Raw genomic sequence first — 20,702 nt, forward strand, 5'->3', positions numbered from 1 at the left:
TTCATTGAACTTAAAAACGTCCCCTCTCTGATAAAATCATAGCCGACTTTACCAAATCTCGTAACATTATTTTCCATTTCCTTCTTCGCAGAGTTAAAAGTAATTAGGGTTTTTACTATTTAATTATATTGACATAGTAACATGTTCCACAATGGAATGAAGAAACACATATTCAAACCTGTTCCACATATCAATACAGTGTAGCCCGTAAAACCATAATCTCCAACTACACATCTTTCGCATTTAGGGCCTAAATTCACAATAACCAGACGCTCGTCCAATTTAAAAAGGGATCGTCCAATCGATCCCAATTCACAGACAGGTTTTCTGCATAATGCATGCCCTTTTTAAGCATATTTTACTAAAAAATAGAACCAACACAACAACAAAAAAAGTTAATTTCTTTTATTTCATAGCATTATTCCATCCAAAAGAGTCAGATATAAGAAAATGTTCGGTCGACCGAACAAATGAAAAAAAATAACAAGACAGAATTTAAACTATTCAAAACTATCAATTCACAAAATGTTCAGTAATGATAACAAATTGAAAATAGTCAAATTAAAATCGAAACTTGAAATTGATACAAAATGTTCGGTCGTCTGAACAATTGGATGTGGTCAAGAAGTTTTTAAATTGAGAGTAAAATTTTTGATGTATTTAACAATTTGAAAATAGTCAAACTTAAATCGATACAAAATGTTCGGTCGACCGAACAAAGTTTAGTGGTCAAAATGTAGAACATATGAAAAACAGTATTCTTATTTTTCGAATGTTTGATTGTCCAACCAAATTTCAAATCATGAAATTATAAAGTATACAATATTCAAAAGAGAAAATGTTCGGACGTCCGAACAATTGGATTTGCTAAAATGCTTTACCATAAAAGCTAAAAAATTGACAAATAATGTCCAAAGAGAAAATGTTCGGACGTCCGAACAATTGGATGTGCTAAAATGCTTTACCATAAAAGCTAAAAAATTGGCAAATAATGTCCAAGAGAAAATGTGTGGTCGTCCGAACAATTGGATGTGGTCAAAATGCTTGAAAATTGCTAATAAGGATTTCGATGTAATTAACAATTTGAAAATGGTCAAACTAAAATCAAAACTTGAAATTGATACAAAATGTTCGGTCGTCCGAACAAAGTTAAGTGGTCAAATGTAAAACCATTGAAAAACAGTATTCTAATTTTCAAAATGTTTGATTGACATACCAAATTTCAAAGCGTAAACATTATAAAGTTAACAATTTTTATAAGAGAAAATGTTCAGTCGTCCGAACAATTGGATGTGGCAAAATGCTTAACAATAAAAGCTAAAAACTAGACAAAAAATGTCCAAAGAAAAAATGTTCGGTCGTCCGAACAATTGGATGTGGTAAAATGCCTAACAATAAAAGCTAAAAACTTGACAAATAATGTCTAAAGAGAAAGTTTATCAACACCATTTCTAATCAGTAGAAACCATGAAAATCACATCAAAACAAAAAATGTCAAAGAGAAAATGTTTCGTAGTGATTTGATAAAAACAACTTAAAATAAAAATAAATGTCATTACAGAAAATGTTTGGTTTGTATTTTTTTTTAAATAGTTTATATCTTATCAATTGAAAAAAAATAATGTACAAAAGATATAAGAATAAAAAAAAAATTAACGGTACATAAACAAGAGCTGTCTCAGAGACAGTGCGCTCGACTATTCCGCCGCTTTTCGGTGTATGGATTGAAAAGTTTTGGCGAAACATGCAGGGATCACTTTTAGATTGAATTTCAATGCAATACATGATGTGCTGAGATATTTACATAAATTTAATGGAAAATATTTGAGGTGGTATGCCATCTTTAACGTAAATTCCAAGTCGAAAAAGGGGCATAATTTTGTCAAAATGCTTGATAGAGTTACCTCCTCCTGTGAACAGGTTGGGGTATGATGGTGAACAAGCGTGCAAAGTTTCCAAGCCAGATGTCAATGGATTTTGAAAATATTTGAGGTGGTACGCAAACTTTAACATAAATTCTTAGTAGAAGAAGGGGCATAATTTTGTCAAAATGCTTGATAGAGTTTCCTCCGTCTTTGTACAGGTTGGGGGCATGATGGTGAACAAGTGTGCAAAGTTTCAAAGCCAGATGTCAATTGACTTTGAAAATATTTGAGGTGGTACGCAAACTTTAACGTAAATTCTAAGTTGAAAAAGGGGCATTATTTTGTCAAATTGCTTGATAGAGTTATCTCCTCCTGTGTACAGGTTGGGGGCATGATGGTGAACAAGTGTGCAAAGTTTCAAAGCCATATGTCAATATTTGAGGTGGTACACAAACTCTTACAAAAACTTTAACATAAGTGGTTACGCCGACGCCGACACCGACACTCGGGTGACTAGGATAGCTCTCCTTATTCTTTGAATAGGTGAGCTTAAAAGCAATTCAATTTGAGTTAATTACAGACAAAAACAGTTAACATAGAGTATTTACAGATTCACATGAAAGACAAAGTTGAAGTGAAAGACATTGAGCATATTATGTGACAGTTTGTGATGCATATTATATATTTTATATAATGACAATCCATTTATGTATGACATTTGTCCTGTAAAGATTATAAAAAAACATTGCTTTGTAAGAATATTGAATAAGGGTTCTTAAGGGGTCTGAAACTCTAAAAAAAGGTTATATGATGTAGGTGAGGTAAACTTGCAAATAAATACAGGTACAAACTTTTCTTTAATTCTTAAAGCTGCACTCTCACAGATTGAACATCATTATTGTTAAAGCTTAAGTTTCTTATGTTTGAAACACTTTGGTTGAAATCAGTTCTAGCTATATAAAATATATATTAAACAACTCAAGACATTAAAGCTGCTCTTTCACAATTTGGCTCTTTTGACTTCTTTCATTTTTTGTCTTGGACTGAGCAAATTTTTGCTTAAATATCTGCAAAGCAGTAATCAAAGATTGTTGACAAAAGGTCAGAGCAGATTTTCATACTTCAATTCAAAAATAATGTTTATGGCTATAAGTGTTTCTAACTGTTTTAGAAAAATGCATAAAACATTAATTTCTGAAATAAGATATGAAAACCTGCAATCTGAGTCTTATATCAATCGTTTCTATGCATTTTTCGCATAAATTGGCTCATCCTAAGACAATGTTTTTTGTCAAACGTTCAATCTGTTAGAAGGCAGCTTTAAGAGAAGAACCTATACACTAATGTTTTATGTCATCAAGGTTTCATACTACATTTTTCAACAATGAGAAAAAATTGATAAAATCAATGAATCCAATTTAATATCATACATAAAATCTTTGACATTATTGATGCCATAGCTATATAAACAACACCATGATTAAATTAAGCATTATTATAAAAATCATTATTTAAATACATTAAATAATTATTATCAGAACTAAGTAATGATAAAAATTAGTTAAATGAAAATTAATGAATCAAAAATAATAATAACTCAACAACTCCAGGGTTATGTAAAATAGTGTTTCATCAGATGTGCAAATGTCTTGAAATTATCTAAACAAAAATATTTTTTATCAGAAGTTGGTGTAATAATAAAAAAATACTTCTATGTCAATAAACAAAAATGATTCATAGACTCATGCATTAATCATCAAAACAGCTCTAGCACAGTAATGACATCTCATAATCAAAAAAATAAATTTCATTTACAGATAAATTAAGTCTAGTAGATGTAGCCAGATGTCTTATATCCTTCTTAGATGGATTGGTGATATTGAGGAAACCTTTTTGTCACAGTCCCACTCAACATCCAGTGTAAGATCTGAAATAAATAAATTTTCGGTACTTTAATATGGAGACCTTAAGTTATTCAATACCGACCACTTTTCCCCAAACACAATCACATTAAAGGTCTCCATATACTCTTTTCCTATAAAGCAAGTTTGGACAGTATAATTATGTTAAACCTAACTTAAACAAGCGTTATCATTGGTGAGTTTGACGACCGAGCAAGGCTGCAAGTCAGTCTTATAACAAGTTTTCCTTTGTGAAAGCCTGATTATATATACAAAAAAGTCCCTGCATAATGTGAAAATTGCCAAAATTTGTATCATGTAAAATAGTGTTGTGAAACCTCATTGTGTGATGGTCCTGAATAAGTGTTTCAAGTATTAAGCGTATTGAATGAATGGCATTGGAGTTCAAAGTGAAAGTGCAAACCAGCCTTTAAACCTCAACCCGACAACAAGAAGAGAAAGGCCTCCTTAGTCTTCAAATAGTCAAGTTAAAAATCAACATATTGATAAGAAAACTTTGCAGTTTGATGTATCTTTACATAGTCTCTTACCTTTCCCAATCACTTTGGCTGATAGCCATGTTGACTTTCCCTTTTCCGTCCACTTGGCTTGAACAGCTTCACCCACTTGGAAATCATGTTCCTCCCTTTTTCGCTTCTTTACTGTTACATACAGAAGTAAAGAAATTCTAATCAATATAGCCATGTATGTATATGTATAACTCAGGGCTTCCATTAAGAATATGACACTGGAAGTATGAACTTCCTTTCTATCAATTTTGGATGTTTTTCACTGAAATTTGAAAGTTGAAGTCTCCGAAAACAGTATTTTTTTCCATTTTCTTCAACCAGTACTGTATGTTAAAAATCAAATAATATGCAATTATAACCTGCCAAATTCACAGCCTTATATTATAATACTCCAATTTACTGAAACACTGATTGAAATTGTGACCATAAAAGTAATATTGACACCAGTTTTGATATTTTGAACTTCCAAGCTTTCAACTTTGGAAGTTTACTTCAAAATTATGTTTTTGTACTTCCAAGGAATAAACTTTGGAAGTTTTAACCCATTTCTAGGGAGTAATATACTTCCAAACTTCCTTTAACGGATATATAAACATGACCACCTATTAAATTCATCAAGGCCTTATATTACCTGTTGGCTGACAATTAACATGCATAAGAATACTAGCGACAAAAACACTAAAGCTGGAAATATTAATATAAAGTAAGTTTTACCATTTTCCATCTCCTTCTTCAAATTTTCATGTTCGACCAGCAGAGCCTCATATTTCTGTCTGTAATCTATAGCAGGTTGAATGTCTGGCTGATGATGGTCAATATCATCAAACAGATCAGCATCACCATCAAATTCTACGCGATTTTCTTCATCCAGAGGAGTGGGAGGCTGACTTGGGGTTTTCTGAAAGTTTTAGATGAATACAAATGTCTTTCAGTTCTTGAGTCTTTTGCAAAACAAACATCATTGACAGATTTTTTATCCTACATTTCAATTGAAGCTTATTTGTGCATATTTTGGTGTGAAAGTTTCGAAATTAATAAGATAATGATATTCATTTACATAAATGATAAAAGAAACTTCTATCAAATTTTATTAAGTAGGAAATAGACCTCAGTAAATTATGCACAAAAATGTTCATATGTAATTACATGGCAATGGTAAGTATTAAGCTTATAATGCATACCAATTTAGGTTGACCTGATCTTAACTCATTCACTGCAAGGAACTCTTTCCTGAAATGTAAAATATTAAACATATTAAAAGTGACCACCATTTACTATTTTAAAGAGGTGACCAAAAATATATGTTTGAAAAAGGCTAAAACTATGAAACTTTTTAATGCTGTGGTTGTGTCCCTTTATACTACATGCATTATTTCTATGGTCACATTTGTACAAAGGAATATTGGGTTATATCAAAAATCTATTGCCTTAGTTGTGTATTGTGATGACAAATAAATATCTAAATGTATTTAAAAGTTTTACTGTCAAGAAGGATACAAACCTATCTTAATTTGATACAAGAAAAACTTACACTTTCACATTAAATGCTTTTGGACCACTCTCTTCTAAAACTGACAAGCATTTTGGTATGCATGCCTGGCTGAGTTTCATCATTTGTTTAAAGAATCGCTCATTGACATCTATCAGTTGAGTGGACCTCAACACTTTTGCCCATATCTCATCTGGCAGCTGTGCCATAAGAAGGTGGTGGGCCCACCTCTGCTGGAGCTTCCTACGGTCCTGTAACAAATAGTGTTTAGAAAATAAGTCGAAAAAGACACAGACAATACATGAATCATTAAAAATATATGTTGTATTTAAATCATATTGACACAAGTAATCAGTTAAATTTCATTATTAAACCCAATTATAGAACTTTAATGATAATGCCAAATAATTTGAACCCTTAATAAAAAAAACCCATCTCTGCCGCCTAGTGGTTTGGGTTTCTGCTTCCAAAGCAGGAAAAGGTTTCAGTATGTACAGTTGCTGACTTGGTATAATACTAAATATTGGCTACAGATTGCCTCTCTGCCAGGCGCCCTGCACATATGAGTCAGGAGGACAGATATTTATGAATTCAGGTATCTAGTTATTGAAAGGGGTGGCATGGATAATTTTCCATTGCAATAAAATGTCAATGGTTCATTCTTGAACCTCCTCAGTTGTTATAAACTGATAACTTGAACAAGCATTGAACATAAATAAACAAAATAAAGTCCCAGTGAATGAAAGACTAGGTTTCCTACATTACAACAGACAACGCGAAAACTTTTTCTCCTTCACAGGACATTGCGACAGGTAAACACTTAAAATTTACCTGTCGCAACAAATTTTTACCTGTCGCAATGTTACAAACAGTATTCGGTTACATCAGCCTAAACCTTGATTTTAAGCCTCTTTTTAAATAAGTTTTGTAATTCCCCATTATAACAGGTTTAGATCTTTTTGGTTAGATTTGACCTACAGTACTATAATAAATTACAAAAAAAGCTAAACATCATGTAAAAAAATCAATATTCGAATCTTATGTCATAATTTTTTTCTTCCCTTGCCTCCCAAAAAAAAATCATATCTGGTTCGCCTACTTATGGAACTGCTAGATCTTACTCTTTTAATTCATCTTTAAATTAAAGATAAAGTACAGTTATAAAATGTAACGAATTGTACTACAAGTCAAACTCAGGCACAACATTTATGCAAAAACGAAAGTAGATTTCTTGTTATTGGCAATGTTAAACAGAGCGGAAAGAAAGTCAACTCGGTATTTAATCATCATATTTAAATTAACACGATTGCCGGGAACCACTTCGCCGAAAATAAATACATACGGAATTTTGTAATTTCCGAACATTTCCGTAAAATAAAAGTATTATAGTACGAGCTGAGATCGGAACCTTGGCTTTTACGGAAACATGTCGAAACGGGGTTTACAAATAATGATACACGGATTAACACGCTGAATAATCATGATATAATAGTTAAAAATAACTCTGAACATTTATTTAGAAACTGAAAGTAAATTTTCCGAAAATTAAATGGTGCTGACTGTAATTTTTCACCGGACATTGTGACCGACCAAAACAAAAGTTTCGTCGGTCAAAATGGAAATATACCGGACATGTCCGACTGTCCGACGGACATTCGCATTGTCTGTTACAATGTTTTAAATCACAATGAAAAATAAGGCTAATTACATCAGAACAGTCGTATAGTACTAACATCTACATATCACATATCTTCACCTAACATAATCAGCATTTTAATGGTAACACATCATTATACCTTTGCTTTAAACACCAATATCAGTGAGTCCTTCCAGGTCTTCACCTGGGCTGCTGACATTGTCTCCTCGGGACGCAAATGCCTCATCATGCGCACCTTGTCCAGGAAGAAGACAGCTTTTTTCCTCTCATGTAATACAACATTATGTTGGTAGCCCAATGAGAGGGCAGCCTCCCTGGTCAGTTCTCTAAAGACATTAACCTTGACAGAATCTGTTTTCCAGGGGCCCTCATGGTACAGCGTCTGAAACAATCATTAGCAAATATATAAAAACACAATCAAATTTCAAATAAAAATGAATCAATAATGCTAGGAGTTTAATCAAACAAGATCAATTGATCAACTCATAAAACTTTTATAATACATAAAAAGGCAAGCCTTCGAAACAGTTTTACTATTTTAATGATGATCAAGGATCATTTTAATTATACATCATATAAGACTGGGATTACCCGGTATTTTTGACATATTTTACTATGGGAAGTCTTGTGACCCCCATGGCATATGATTTGAACTCAATAAATGTTTATGAGTCCTAGGGATGCATAGACCAGTTTAAAATGGAAGCCCTTGGCTGGAAAATGAATTACATCATTTGGGTCAGGAAAATTGCTACTGCAGTATCATATCACAAGCTATGAAGCAAAAAAGTTTATTCATCATCAACTTGCTTTAAGAACTCAATATCTGCTTCTTTTTATTGAGTTGATGCACGAGGGTGACGACATATAACTGCAACTTTGGCCATCTTATAAAGATAAGTCAAAATTAATCTTGACTGCGAACTACCCTAAAACACTTGAAATAACCTACCAAACTAAGTTTTAGCCATCAATTCTACAAACCTCAACCTGACAAACAGACTATCACTGTCAAATAACCAGGAAAGGTCATTGAGAGATCTGACTTAAGATTTAGGGAAAAAAAACATTACCATATGGCATCTTATTTGGTAATTTATAAAAAATGACCAACAATCTTTTCTATTTTCTACATCCAAATGAAATTATTTTGTTTCTTTTAAGAACCCACAGAGCATTATTTGCGAGAACCTTAAAACATCTTAAGATAGGCATCGTAAATTGTTTAGATTGTTACTTATTCAACATACCTGTAGGGCTTGTCTGGTGTGGTTCCCACCCAGGCATTCAACCTTGCCTGCACCAAGCTGGTGCAGAGTGGCAGGATCGACATCTCTATCCAAAACCATGCCCTGAAGCACCACCAGCTGGCCCATTTTTGTCTCTGCAAAACTGTCCGCAAGGAATCCAACATGGTGGGGATCCACATGTCTTGTTGCTCTGCAGTTATCAGGTGCCACGAGGTTTTCAATATGTACATCGTATACACCTGTTTACAATAAAATATCCAATAAAAGGTGGAAACATTGCAGTAAAGGCACATTTTTCCCTTTGATAATGTAAGTTAACCAAGAAAGGCAAATGTCTAAAAAAAAAAACGCTCATAATATTTTTAAATTTGGTTAACAGTGCTAGCATGATAAGTGAATTGAGTAGACCTGTAATTATAATTATAATTAAGGCAAATTAAAGAGTCATTTCTCCTGAAGAGACATGGCTGATTGATCCTGTAATCTCTAAATATGTCACAGCAAAGTATATTTATAAAACATGATCACTGAAGGTTACATTCCCTTTGTAAACTACCACGTTGTGGGACAATTATTGAAAATGTTTTATTTTTCATTGAAACAGGAAAATAGACACCATTTTGGTATTGTATATAAATATTAGTGAACCAATATGGAAAAGTATGGGGTCACTGTGTGACCAGCTCTGGATCAATGCCAATATGACATTTATGTTGGAGGTGTGATATTGTTCCATACATATTCTGACCAAATTAGGGGACGATTGGTAAATGGCTTCTACAGATATTGTTTAGACAAAACCAATCAAAGGTTATTTCTATAGGTTTTAGGTTATAGGTTTTAACAATAAAGTGATTCAACTAAAATTATCCATGATTGTATGTTCATACACATTCAAATCCAAATTGGTGATAATTTGACAAAGGATTTTCACATTATTAAACGGAAAAAAAACGAAGGTTAATTCTATAATTTAAAGGTGAAGAGCTACTCTTCAGTCTTGACTAACTAAAGCATTTTGAGGTGTTATTGAACTTGTCCAAAGTGTAGGGTCCATACATATCTGACAACGTCTTCTTAAGTCATTGGTCAAACATTTTTAACAACACTGATTTTAGAATGATTTATTGTATTTAAGACAGATTATAAACTTGAGAATAAAAACTATATGGCTGTTTATGGAATTTCTCTGTGAAAATATGTCCAGTCAAATACCAAGCAAATTTGGTGATGACTGGACAAATCCTTCCTAAGTTATTGATATAATTACTGGACATCTTGACAACAATAAGCCACGATCTGAATCTTTGATATGTCCCATTAAATGAATGGAGTCAACAAGGAGGCAACACAATGCAATAATTCTATCGGGGTAAGAAAAACAAATGAAAAAAATCTTCATGTATTTACCAAGATGATTGTCCTCTAAAAACTGGTCTAGGTGCAGATTCATCTCATGGGCTGAAGTTCTTGTTCTTGGCTCAGTTGGCTCAGTGCTTGAGTCCGAAACATCACGCTCACCATCACTTTCAACCCAGTTGCTTTTAGGCACTTTAGAAACAACAAGCATAATATTGTTTATCTGAATTAGCCAATATTCACTAAAGTATTGTTTTTGAGTTTATGACGTAATACTCAAATAGCATATTGTAAAAGTGTAAACATACTCTTATAAGGAACTATATCCAACAATTACAATTTTATGGATGTTGTTAAATGGGCCTATGAGTCTTGACTACAACCAGTCTAAAGTTCAAAACTATAGACTCAGAAAAGTTTAAATAATTTAAATTGAATCATGTTTTTTCCATTCCTTTTCAAAATGCAAATGAAAATATTCTACAATTTGGATAAGAAAAAACAGCAAATTTCATCCATGTTTTTTACGTATAATTTAATCTGTCTTAAAAGTATAATAATGCTTCAAAATAGTTAATCTTTGTATCATGCATATCTATTTTTTTCTAAAATTTCATCACAAGATATAAATGGTACATTAATTTAGTCAAAGTCTTATGGGTAAGGTATATTATTGAAATGTATTGGGTCTGGCAAAAATCTGTTATCAATAAATGAAGAATTATTATGTCTTCAACATACCATATTTAGACCAGGCTTTGACAAATTTGCTTCTGGACTTGCATTCACCAACTTGGTCTTGCTTTGGAAGGCATTTCTTCCAGTCAAATTCACGGATATTCAGTGAACAGATCACGTCATTTTCAAGAAGGACCTGTAAGATACACATTATAAAAAAGTGACAATGCCTATTCTTTTCTGAACCTTGAGTTATGTTTCTATGCACCGTACTTCACATATGAGATATATCTGTATATGATGAAAAGGGTCAAATGCTTTTTCCATACGTACGATTAGTGTTCACGTAAATAATATCACCTGATTTGATGTAAAATCAACAAGAATTTGTAAGCATCAACCTTTATAGAGCACCTCTATTCATGTCATTCACAGTGTATACCGGTAGATTCATGTTTAACTTTGGGTTCCAAGAGAGACATTCAATATGGGGTCAAAGTGTCTGAACTTTTAAAATATCTTCCCACAGTAAAGAACCAGCTATCCCATCTGTTACAGTGCACCATGTCTTAACTCTATATTGAGCAGATGAGTATGTTGGCATAAAAAATGAAATTCCCAGAAATTATATGTGACCAAATCTGTACCTTCGATACACGCGGTCGATTGCTAGGTTGGTTTAATTTTGTTGGGCTTTTTTTGAAGGGGTTGGGCAACATGAGACATATATGCAAATTTTAAGATATGGATCCATTGCATATTTATCAGACACAAGATTCTTTCAAATAAGTGTCTACGTCCTGATGATAGGTAAAAGTTTATGTTTTAAACTTATGATGACCTAGTTTTTGTCCAAAATGTCACATTCAAACTTGATTAAGAATTAATCAATACAAGAGCAGTCCGTCACCTTAGTGCAATAACTCAATATCTGCATCTATTTCTATATGCAGTTATTGAGTTATTGCACTAAGTCGATTAGTCTTAACACAGAGCGCTTGATTACATCACGTTGTCTTATTATGTGACTTGTTGAATTCATATTTGTAAATCATCACTAAATGTGTTTGATATAATTTGACTATGTACTGTGCTGGTATATGTCTAATGTTCTGTTCTGTCTTAGAAAGGAAAACAATAATGATAGAACACAGCAGAGCTCAAGCAAGGATTTGAATAGGGCAGGGTGGAGTTTTGAAAAGGGCAAGCTACAGTACACTCATTGAGTTAGACCCACTTTTCGTTTCCCTCCACGGATTTTCGCTATCGCGGCCAACACAATGATTTTATCGACTGTCTGTGTTCCTTGGAGTTTGAATTTAAGGCGCTCGGAGGGTGATCAGTCGACCGAAGAATAACGAAGGCGGCGTTCTTCGGAGGGGTTAACTCTGCGAAACTCTGTGGACACTTGATAAGAATCTACCCTAAAGTTATTTCTAAGTAAAATTTTCAACGGCTTCAGTATATTGCTATTATTCTTTTTCCTCAGCCCTTTTGGATAAAGTTACCACAAGAATGCAGTCGTATTTAACTAGTTGCACATGCATCTTATAAACAAGTTTTGCTAATGACTGAATACATTGATAATCACATTTCACCGGAGAAAGGCTAGTTTACACATTTTCGGAAAATGAGGAGGTCAAAGAAGCGTTCAAAGTTTACAGCACATGGTTTTGAAGGCCTTCTTGTCTCGTTTTCTGTGGAAAATTCCAATAAACGTCATAGCTATTCTTAACCACCATGATAAATAGTATATTCTACATTGTATTGATCACGTGCTTGACGTCAGAGGTCATGGTTCAGAATCATGTAAAATGTTGGCTGCTTTATGATGCAATACAATTAGTGGCAATACTTTTATGATTCAATGTTTATTATTCAAGACAATATTCAATTGGCGTTTACGGACACAAATACAAATTAAACGCTGGTACATGTAAGAATCTTTTACGATTAACAATGTGCATTTATATAGCATAAAAATAATTCACTTCTAAACTAGAATGATTTCTTGCTTATCTGATTAGACTCGGAGTTCCGCCGCGGTTTCATAGTAAACTTAGCGGTAAGCCAGCCAATCGGAGGAGCTCGGGGGATTTTAGCGAGGGGGTCTTACCCTCGGAGGTTATCCGAGATCATCGACTATATCCCACGGAGTGAGCGAGGAAAGTGGGTCTCACTCGTTGTGTGTACTGTATATCGTGTAGGGGCGATTGGGGGTGGTTGTGGGAGGGGTCAACCCTGGCACAAGGTTGTTTTTGATTTTTTTTTTTTTTTTTTGGGGGGGGGGGTCTCACCCAAGAATTTGTTTTGTTTGTATACTCAATTTAAATCATTTTCCATGATTTTCAGACTTGAACAAAATGGGTTTGTTTTTTTCAAAATTTAGAAGGGTGTGTTTTAATATCAAAAATAAAATTTGTCTTTTTCTCTGTGGTATAGTATGATTGTACTTGTCTGGAGTCTTCTTTAGTGCAAAATCACATAGTTCTCCTAAACATCATGTAAAATGAAGAAAAAAAACCAAAGACAGTTAAACATTTGAAGCAACCAATTAATTAATACACAAATAAACAAATATGTAGGGGACGATTTTAATTTGGTACGTTCAGGATTAGGTATGAATGTTACAATCAGCCTGGCTGTTGTTTAATTGTCTTTGGTAAAATAATGTTTAATATGCTGATGTTTTAGAATAAAATGACAATAAAATCACTGCCCTTGCTTAAAAATTCACTTACAAAACATAGAACATTGATAATATAACTCCGTTCTGACAAAATGGCTGTTTCAGCGAATTTTGGCAAGATCATGGACATGATAGGTAAACACTACATAAAGCATCAACATATTTTTGTAGGTTCCAAAGCATTTTTCACCATGAATATTTTACAAATAAACTTTCAAAATAGTTAATGAAAATTCATGTATTTGATTGTGTAAGCGCCACTTTTCCTGTGTTTACAAATCAGCAGTGACTGTCTGATTAAAATGGCGAGTCTCGTCTGTACAATACAATTTAAATATCTAATGGTGCTTGTCAAAAAATTTCACCATCCCCTTACATTTTCTATTGCATTATCTGCCGATGTTCCCAACTTGGCTCTTCCTAATTATCAGATTAAAAGATGACTGATTATGAATACACAGGTCGTCTTCTCACTACACAAATACACAATTAGCTGTCATATGACTTTGGACAAGGCACATGGAAAGATGAAAGGGCAGTACGGCATATTTTAAGCAGTCGGCAATATGGCAGCTTGGTGACACCTAGCGGGAACACTATTAGTATTACGTAATTTGTTACAATTATGACAGCCACTGCCGATCTTTCATAATGATTTCAATAGTAAAAAGGGCACTAACAGGATAATTGGCGCTAATAGAACATTTGTGAAAAGGGCACTCCTTAAAAAGGGGGCAAGGCTGTAAGAAAAGGGGCATGGGCACTGCGCTTTTTAAAAATTGGCTAGCTGGAGCACTGACACAAGCCAATCAAAAGCAATAAAAAATCAAATTGAACAGTAAACAAGAACCGCAACGTGACAAAACCAGGTTTTAAATGATTGACAGAACTTAAGCCGTTTGGTCCAGAAAGACAAACATAAGATTCACCAGCCAATCAGGCATAAGGAATGAATTCTACTAGGAAGACATTTTATTTTAATAAAAATTGAAATAGTGGTGACATGGTTTTTTCATAAAAAGGCACAGGTCATGCAATTTCCAGTGGATATAGTAGAGACCAAACTTGCCTGGTATAAATTAGTTTAGAAGTATGCGCATGCGTGGGATGTCAGATGTCAGATTTTGAGCTCGCTTAGAAATTAATTTATTTCATGGTTTTGAAGGATTATTCGCGATTTAAAAAGTATTGCAATGTGTTTGTTTGCTCAAGACATGTGTAACTGAGTCGCAGATAATATATTGGTTTTGCCGATCGTCTATTATCAGTGTTTGAAGTATTGTGGAAATTGACATTTGAGATGGCGGAAATGGACAAAGGAACTTCCGGTAAGGCAAATAAGACAAGTAAACAAAAAGGAAGAAGTAAGAAATCAACTTCTAAGCAGGCTACGGACAATACAGGTATGGACAATGAATTGACTTGCTCTAAATGTGAAGCAGTTTTTGTAGATATTGATGACAAACTTTTGGAGTGCGAGAGATGCGACAAGTGGTTTTGTATACAGTGTGCGGGCATGGAGCCTAGCGTGTATTCCGTTATGGTAGCAAATAAGAATTTACATTGGTTCTGTCATGAGTGTGAAAAGCCAGCATTAACAGCGGTTAAGAGTGACAAAGAGATCGAGGAGAAATGTGCAGCGTACATGAGCAGCTTAACCGCAAAAATTGACTGTATTGAAGAGAAAGTCGAAGGGAAGGCAGATAAAAGTGTCGTCAAAAATTTACAGGAACGGGTAGTGCAACTGGAAAAGAAAGGAACGGACAATACTAGTGCTATACAGCAAAATTCAGTGAGTGAGACAATCTATGAACAGAGAGAAAGAGAATTTCGTGCGCGAAACCTAGTTATCCAGAACCTTCCAGAGTCTAGTGCAGAGGAACCTGAAGAGAGAAATAAAGAGGATATGGGATCAGTGGGTGAATTGTTAAAGATTATTGGCATAACAGAAGAGGCAGTTGTGGAGAAGTGTATGAGAATTGGTAAGAAAGAGGATGATAAGACTCGTATAACAAAGATTATTGTGAACAGTGTAGAAACAAAGAAGGCCATTCTAAAAGATGCCAAACGTTTGAAAAATGAGACCATATACAAAGAAGTCTTCATTGGACCCGACCTCACAAAGATGGAAAGGGAAGAACAATTCAACTTAAGGAAGGAACTGCGTGACAGGAAAGGAAATGGAGAGAAGGATATTTTTATCAGGGGAGGCAAAATTGTCCAGGCCAAAGACAAGGCACTGCGCTTCAAGGGTGGGGCGTCAGGATCAGCAGGTGAGCGATAAACGTAAGAATGCATCCAGTGTAAATAGTTTTAAACGAAAAGGACTTAAGTTTTTAACAAGCAATGTGGATGTTATCACAACAAAGATGCCAGACATAGAGAGATATGTTGATGAGCACGAACCAGACATTATAACTTTGACAGAAGTAAAACCAAAGAATTGTAAAGTGCCATTGCAAGAGACAGAGTTAAGGATCGAAGGATATCACCCACCAGTACATAACCTTGATGCAGAAGGACGTGGCATATGTATATATGTTTCCTCACAGTTTGGACTGGAGCTTTTAAAAATAGACGATGAAAACTCGCTTAACTTTAACGAATCCGTATGGGTGAAAGTGATTGTTGACAATAGAAAGACAATAGTGTTAGGCTGTGTGTACAGAAGCCCCTCAAGTGGTAATGACAATAACAGAGGGTTAGAAAAGTTACTTCGTCACATTTCTGACATGAATTTTCATGACTTAATAATAGTTGGGGATTTCAACTACCCCGACATAGACTGGGAGAATTGTGTTGCAGACAGGGAAAACTCAGATTCAGATTTGTTTGCGGAATGTGTGAAAGACTGTTTCCTGATCCAACATGTTGACGAACCAACACGATATCGCGGGAACCAGAGGCCATCAATTCTCGACTTGGTAATGACAAATGAAGAAAATGTAATAAGTGACTTACAGTACCATGCTCCGTTTGGAAATAGTGACCACTGCTGCCTAGCTTTCGAATATAAATGCATAGCAGAAACTAAAAGCACCAAGACAAAGAAATACAAGTATGATAAGGGCGACTATGTTGGGATGAGAGAAAATCTTTCAAGCATTGACTGGACAGAGGAGCTTAAGGACCAGACTACTCAGGAAGCATGGGACATTTTTAGTGGCATACTTGACACGGCAATGCAGACACACATACCAACCCATACTGGAGGTGGGATAAGAAAATTAAAAAGACAGTCTTACATGGATAAACAAGGTATGAGACTTGCCAAGGCAAAGCAGAGAGCCTGGAAGCGTTTCACAGACACAGAAGACCCCCACGACTACCAGAAGTACTGCACAGCAAGAAACAAGCTACGTAGCTACACAAGGGAACTGAGGAAGAATTTTGAGGAAGAGCTTGCAAGAGATGTGAAGGTAAATCCAAAGGCGTTCTGGAAATATGCTAGCTCTAAACTCACAGTTAAAAGCGGCGTCAGTGATCTAAAAGACAGTGAGGGCAACTTGCATGGTGACGACAGTTCTAAAGCAGAAATACTAAATGAATTCTTCTGCAGTGTGTTCACAAAGGAGGATGTTACGCATATACCAGATTTGGATGACAGGTCAGAAGGACATGAACTGTTAGAAACACTTATCAGTGAAGAAATGATCATGAGACATCTTCAGAAATTGAAAATCAGCAAGTCGTCGGGTCCTGATAGTTTCCATCCGAGAGTATTGAAGGAAGTAGCAGAGGCCATAACCCCCCACTCCACATCATATTCAGAAAGAGTTTGGATTCTGGACAACTGCCATCCCAGTGGAAGCAAGGACAAGTTACACCGATATTTAAGAAAGGGGATCGGAGTTCACCAGGCAACTATAGACCAGTCAGTCTTACGTCAGTGATCTGCAAAGTCATGGAGGGCATTATAAGGGAAGCAGTGATGAAGCATATGACCGACAATGACCTTTTCTGCGACGAACAACATGGGTTCGTCCCAGGACGTTCTTGCATGACGCAACTTCTTGTGTGCCTCGATGAGTGGACAGAAGCATTGGACCGGGGTGACCCCCTAGATACAGTCTACCTTGACTTCAAAAAGGCTTTTGACACCGTGCCACACCAGCGACTATCAAACAAGATCAAGAGCTATGGAATTGGAGGGAAGATCAGGACATGGATATCCAACTTCTTACATGATAGATCCCAGAGGGTGTCCGTAAATGGAAACACATCAAATTGGTCAGAGGTATCAAGCGGGATCCCCCCAGGGCAGCGTCCTCGGCCCAATCCTATTCGTCATCTTTATAAACGACCTCCCAGATGCTGTGAACAGTGTCACTCGTATATTTGCAGACGATACCAAGATGTACGGGAGAGCAGCAACAGATGACGATAGGAGAAGCCTACAAAGAGACCTAGACAAACTCTCAGACTGGTCTGAAGAGTGGCAACTAAAGTTTAATACAGGCAAATGCAGTGTTATGCACCTTGGACACAACAACCCTAAGCACATCTACAATATGAGGGACAATGATGGACAATACAGACAGTTGGAAGTCACTGAAATTGAGAAAGACCTGGGAGTATATGTCGACAATAAGCTCACCTTCCACCACCATACCAACACTGCAGTAGGAAAGGCCAATCGAATCCTAGGGGTGATCAAGAGAACCTTTGCGACCAGAACATGCAACGTCATAAAAAGACTATACACCACTATGGTTAGACCGATCCTGGAATACGGTAATGCACCAAGGATACGCCAGTTTGTGGGCGACTTGGACAAAATGGAAAGGGTCCAAAGGCGAGCAACGAAGTTGTGCACTGACATAAAGGACTTTTCGTATGAACAAAGATTAGAGAATTTGAAGCTGCCATCCCTCCACTACAGACAACAAAGGGGAGACATGATCCAGGCCTATAAGATAATCACGGAGAAAGATAGACTGGATCAAGACAAACTACTGCCACCGTCGCATGAAGCAAGGACGAGAGGTCACAGCAAGAAGCTGATGAAGCGACAAAGTCGGCTAAATGCGCGAAAATACTCATTCAGCTTGAGGGTGGTGGATGACTGGAACAGTCTTCCTGAGTGTGTAGTTAGCTCAAATAACATCAATGACTTTAAGAGCAAGTTAGATAGGTACTGGCATTGTAGACAGTACGAGACAAGACCCACGCATGCAGTGAATTTGAAAAGAATAGAGCGGGAGTTACAGGCGGCATAGCCTTTTTCCTGTAGAAGAGGTATCAAGGTATCAAGGTATATTGTGTGTGTGCTTTCATTATCTTCTTTTTATCCAGTATAAATCCTTTTTTTTCTTCTAGTTATTTTAGACATATTATTTTCGACCAAAAAAACATAGTGTTGAGCAAAGGTGGCCAGCACATGGTTAAGATGGTGTATAGTTGTGAAATATGACACCAAAAATGTATTTAACTGAAAAACCCACTATATAAACATAATACACTAACGGTTAGTATGTTATGTTTATATAGTGGGTTTTTCAGTTAAATACATTTTTGGAGTCATATTTCACAAATATACACCATCTTAACCATGTGGTGGCCACCTTTGGTGTTGAGAATTAAGGATCGCCAGCCAATAATTGTCATCTTAAGCAAGGATCTCACAATAATTATTAACCCAAGTTGAGCAAGTATACTGTAATTATTTACCCATTTTGTACAAGTACACGCATGGAGGTGTCGAGTTCACAAAGGAACTGAACACCCCGGCATAGGTCCCGTCCACCTAGTAACACCCATTTGTATAATGTTGAAGGCATCTTCGACTGATGTTGAAAATATCTTTATTGTATTTATTTCGTTTATTTTTATGCTTTCGACAGAAACTTAAAAAATAAAACGTTTTCCTCCATCTTGAATTGCGCGCATAATTTTTTGTTGTTGTGAAATTAGCGTTAGGTTAAATAACGCTAAACTAAATATATCGGAGAATATAAAGCCGTATTGAAAACATTCCAGTCTCTAATTTACAGACATTTCAACCCCCAAATATCTTTCAATCATGAGTCCTTTTAATGTTGTTTCAACAAGAGACTTGATACTGATTTAATAAAAAATAAATGTCATAAGAGCAATTCGCAAATGGGTTTTGATAAATTGATTTGTTTCTATATGTTAGTTGTTATACTTGTAATTTATACATTGTTACACATGTAAAGACAATGTATGTTTTCATATCATCAATCATTAATATTAACTCTACTTGTCATCTGCAATTTTATGTTTTACAGGCCATATAAATTAGTGATTTTAACTTTTTGAATTAATTTTCTTAGGAACAGTTTAAAAAATACTTGTTTCATTCTTTTCACCTTGGTTTTTCTGTAAAACCCCAATGTGTTTTTTTTTATCTCACAAACATAAAAAAAGAAGATAAATGTTCAGTAAATTAGATAATTCAGTTATACAGGACTGCTTCTGTTTTTCACATATATTCAAAATCCAATAGGCCTGATATTAAACCATAAAGTAGGATGACAAAACAATCTTAAAATTCAGGAAAACAAACATTTAATTCAAGACATTCGTTGAAAAATATGTAGAAATCTAGGATTGCCTGTTCATGAAGCATAAACGAATGAACCTCGAAAAATATCATTACTTTTTTCTCCACATGAATCCTTTTCGACGACAGGGTCACAACTTAATCAGTATAATTGCATTTAAATAAAATTGAATACTTACATCAACATGGAAAAAGCGTTTTCCCTCACGGATTCCGTTGACAAGAACCGGCGATTCGTCTTCTCTTCTCAAGATCAGCTGGTCATCTTTTTTCACCAGGAACCACATGATGACACTTGGAAATGACTAGGCTGATTGTCCTAATTAAACAGTTAACCCGGTCATCAACTTTGGACGAACCTATTAAACACTAATTAACCGATTTTGGGGCGATTCCATTTCATTCCGGCACGTGTGCGCATGCGTAGAAAATGTTGTACACGGGAAAAATGTCGCAAAATCGCGCACAGCTTCTCATAGATTGATGATGAGGTACAAAACAGTATCATTATTACTGTTGGTTGTAGCCACTGTAATTGTGGTAAGTTTTATGTTAATGAGTATAATGTTCATATATATTTGATTTAATTAAATTTCAATTGTTTTAACATTTAAGTTCATAATAAGTTAACCATACCAGTATGTCAATAATTGTATAATTACTGCACAATATTATTGCTTCAAGTTCAAGATTGATTTTAACTCTATTTTTACTGCGCTTGATTTAGGCGCAGGAGAGTGAAGCTGAGTACTGGGATG

General features: G+C 35.1%; 3 protein-coding genes across 4 annotated transcripts; 2 read left to right on the top strand and 1 right to left on the bottom strand.

Moving 5' to 3' along the window:
* Positions 1 to 1,587: 1,587 nt before the first annotated feature.
* On the bottom strand, positions 1,588 to 19,277 carry LOC128221861 (uncharacterized). 2 transcript variants are annotated; one of them, XM_052930484.1, is made up of 10 exons: positions 19,089 to 19,277; positions 10,793 to 10,925; positions 10,103 to 10,243; positions 8,693 to 8,931; positions 7,582 to 7,824; positions 5,828 to 6,036; positions 5,478 to 5,526; positions 5,011 to 5,194; positions 4,318 to 4,428; positions 1,588 to 3,792 (listed from the first exon to the last, which is right to left on the bottom strand). In XM_052930484.1, the coding sequence occupies exons 3-10, from the start codon at positions 10,143 to 10,145 to the stop codon at positions 3,716 to 3,718; spliced, it is 1,155 nt and encodes a 384-aa protein (XP_052786444.1). In that variant the 5' UTR covers positions 10,146 to 10,243; positions 10,793 to 10,925; positions 19,089 to 19,277; the 3' UTR covers positions 1,588 to 3,715. The 2 variants fall into 2 exon arrangements, with proteins under 2 accessions (XP_052786444.1, XP_052786445.1); XM_052930485.1 differs by lacking the exons at positions 10,793 to 10,925; positions 19,089 to 19,277 and having other exon boundaries at positions 8,693 to 8,882; positions 10,103 to 10,240.
* Positions 14,581 to 15,848, top strand: LOC128221863 (uncharacterized). The gene has a single exon (XM_052930486.1). The coding sequence runs from the start codon at positions 14,719 to 14,721 to the stop codon at positions 15,700 to 15,702; it is 984 nt and encodes a 327-aa protein (XP_052786446.1). The 5' UTR covers positions 14,581 to 14,718; the 3' UTR covers positions 15,703 to 15,848.
* LOC128221661 (uncharacterized) lies at positions 15,788 to 17,311 on the top strand. The gene has a single exon (XM_052930262.1). The coding sequence runs from the start codon at positions 15,788 to 15,790 to the stop codon at positions 17,309 to 17,311; it is 1,524 nt and encodes a 507-aa protein (XP_052786222.1).
* Positions 19,278 to 20,702: the final 1,425 nt, after the last annotated feature.

The sequence above is a fragment of the Mya arenaria genome, chromosome 16 (genome assembly GCF_026914265.1).
Source record: "Mya arenaria isolate MELC-2E11 chromosome 16, ASM2691426v1".
NCBI lineage: Eukaryota > Metazoa > Mollusca > Bivalvia > Myida > Myidae > Mya > Mya arenaria.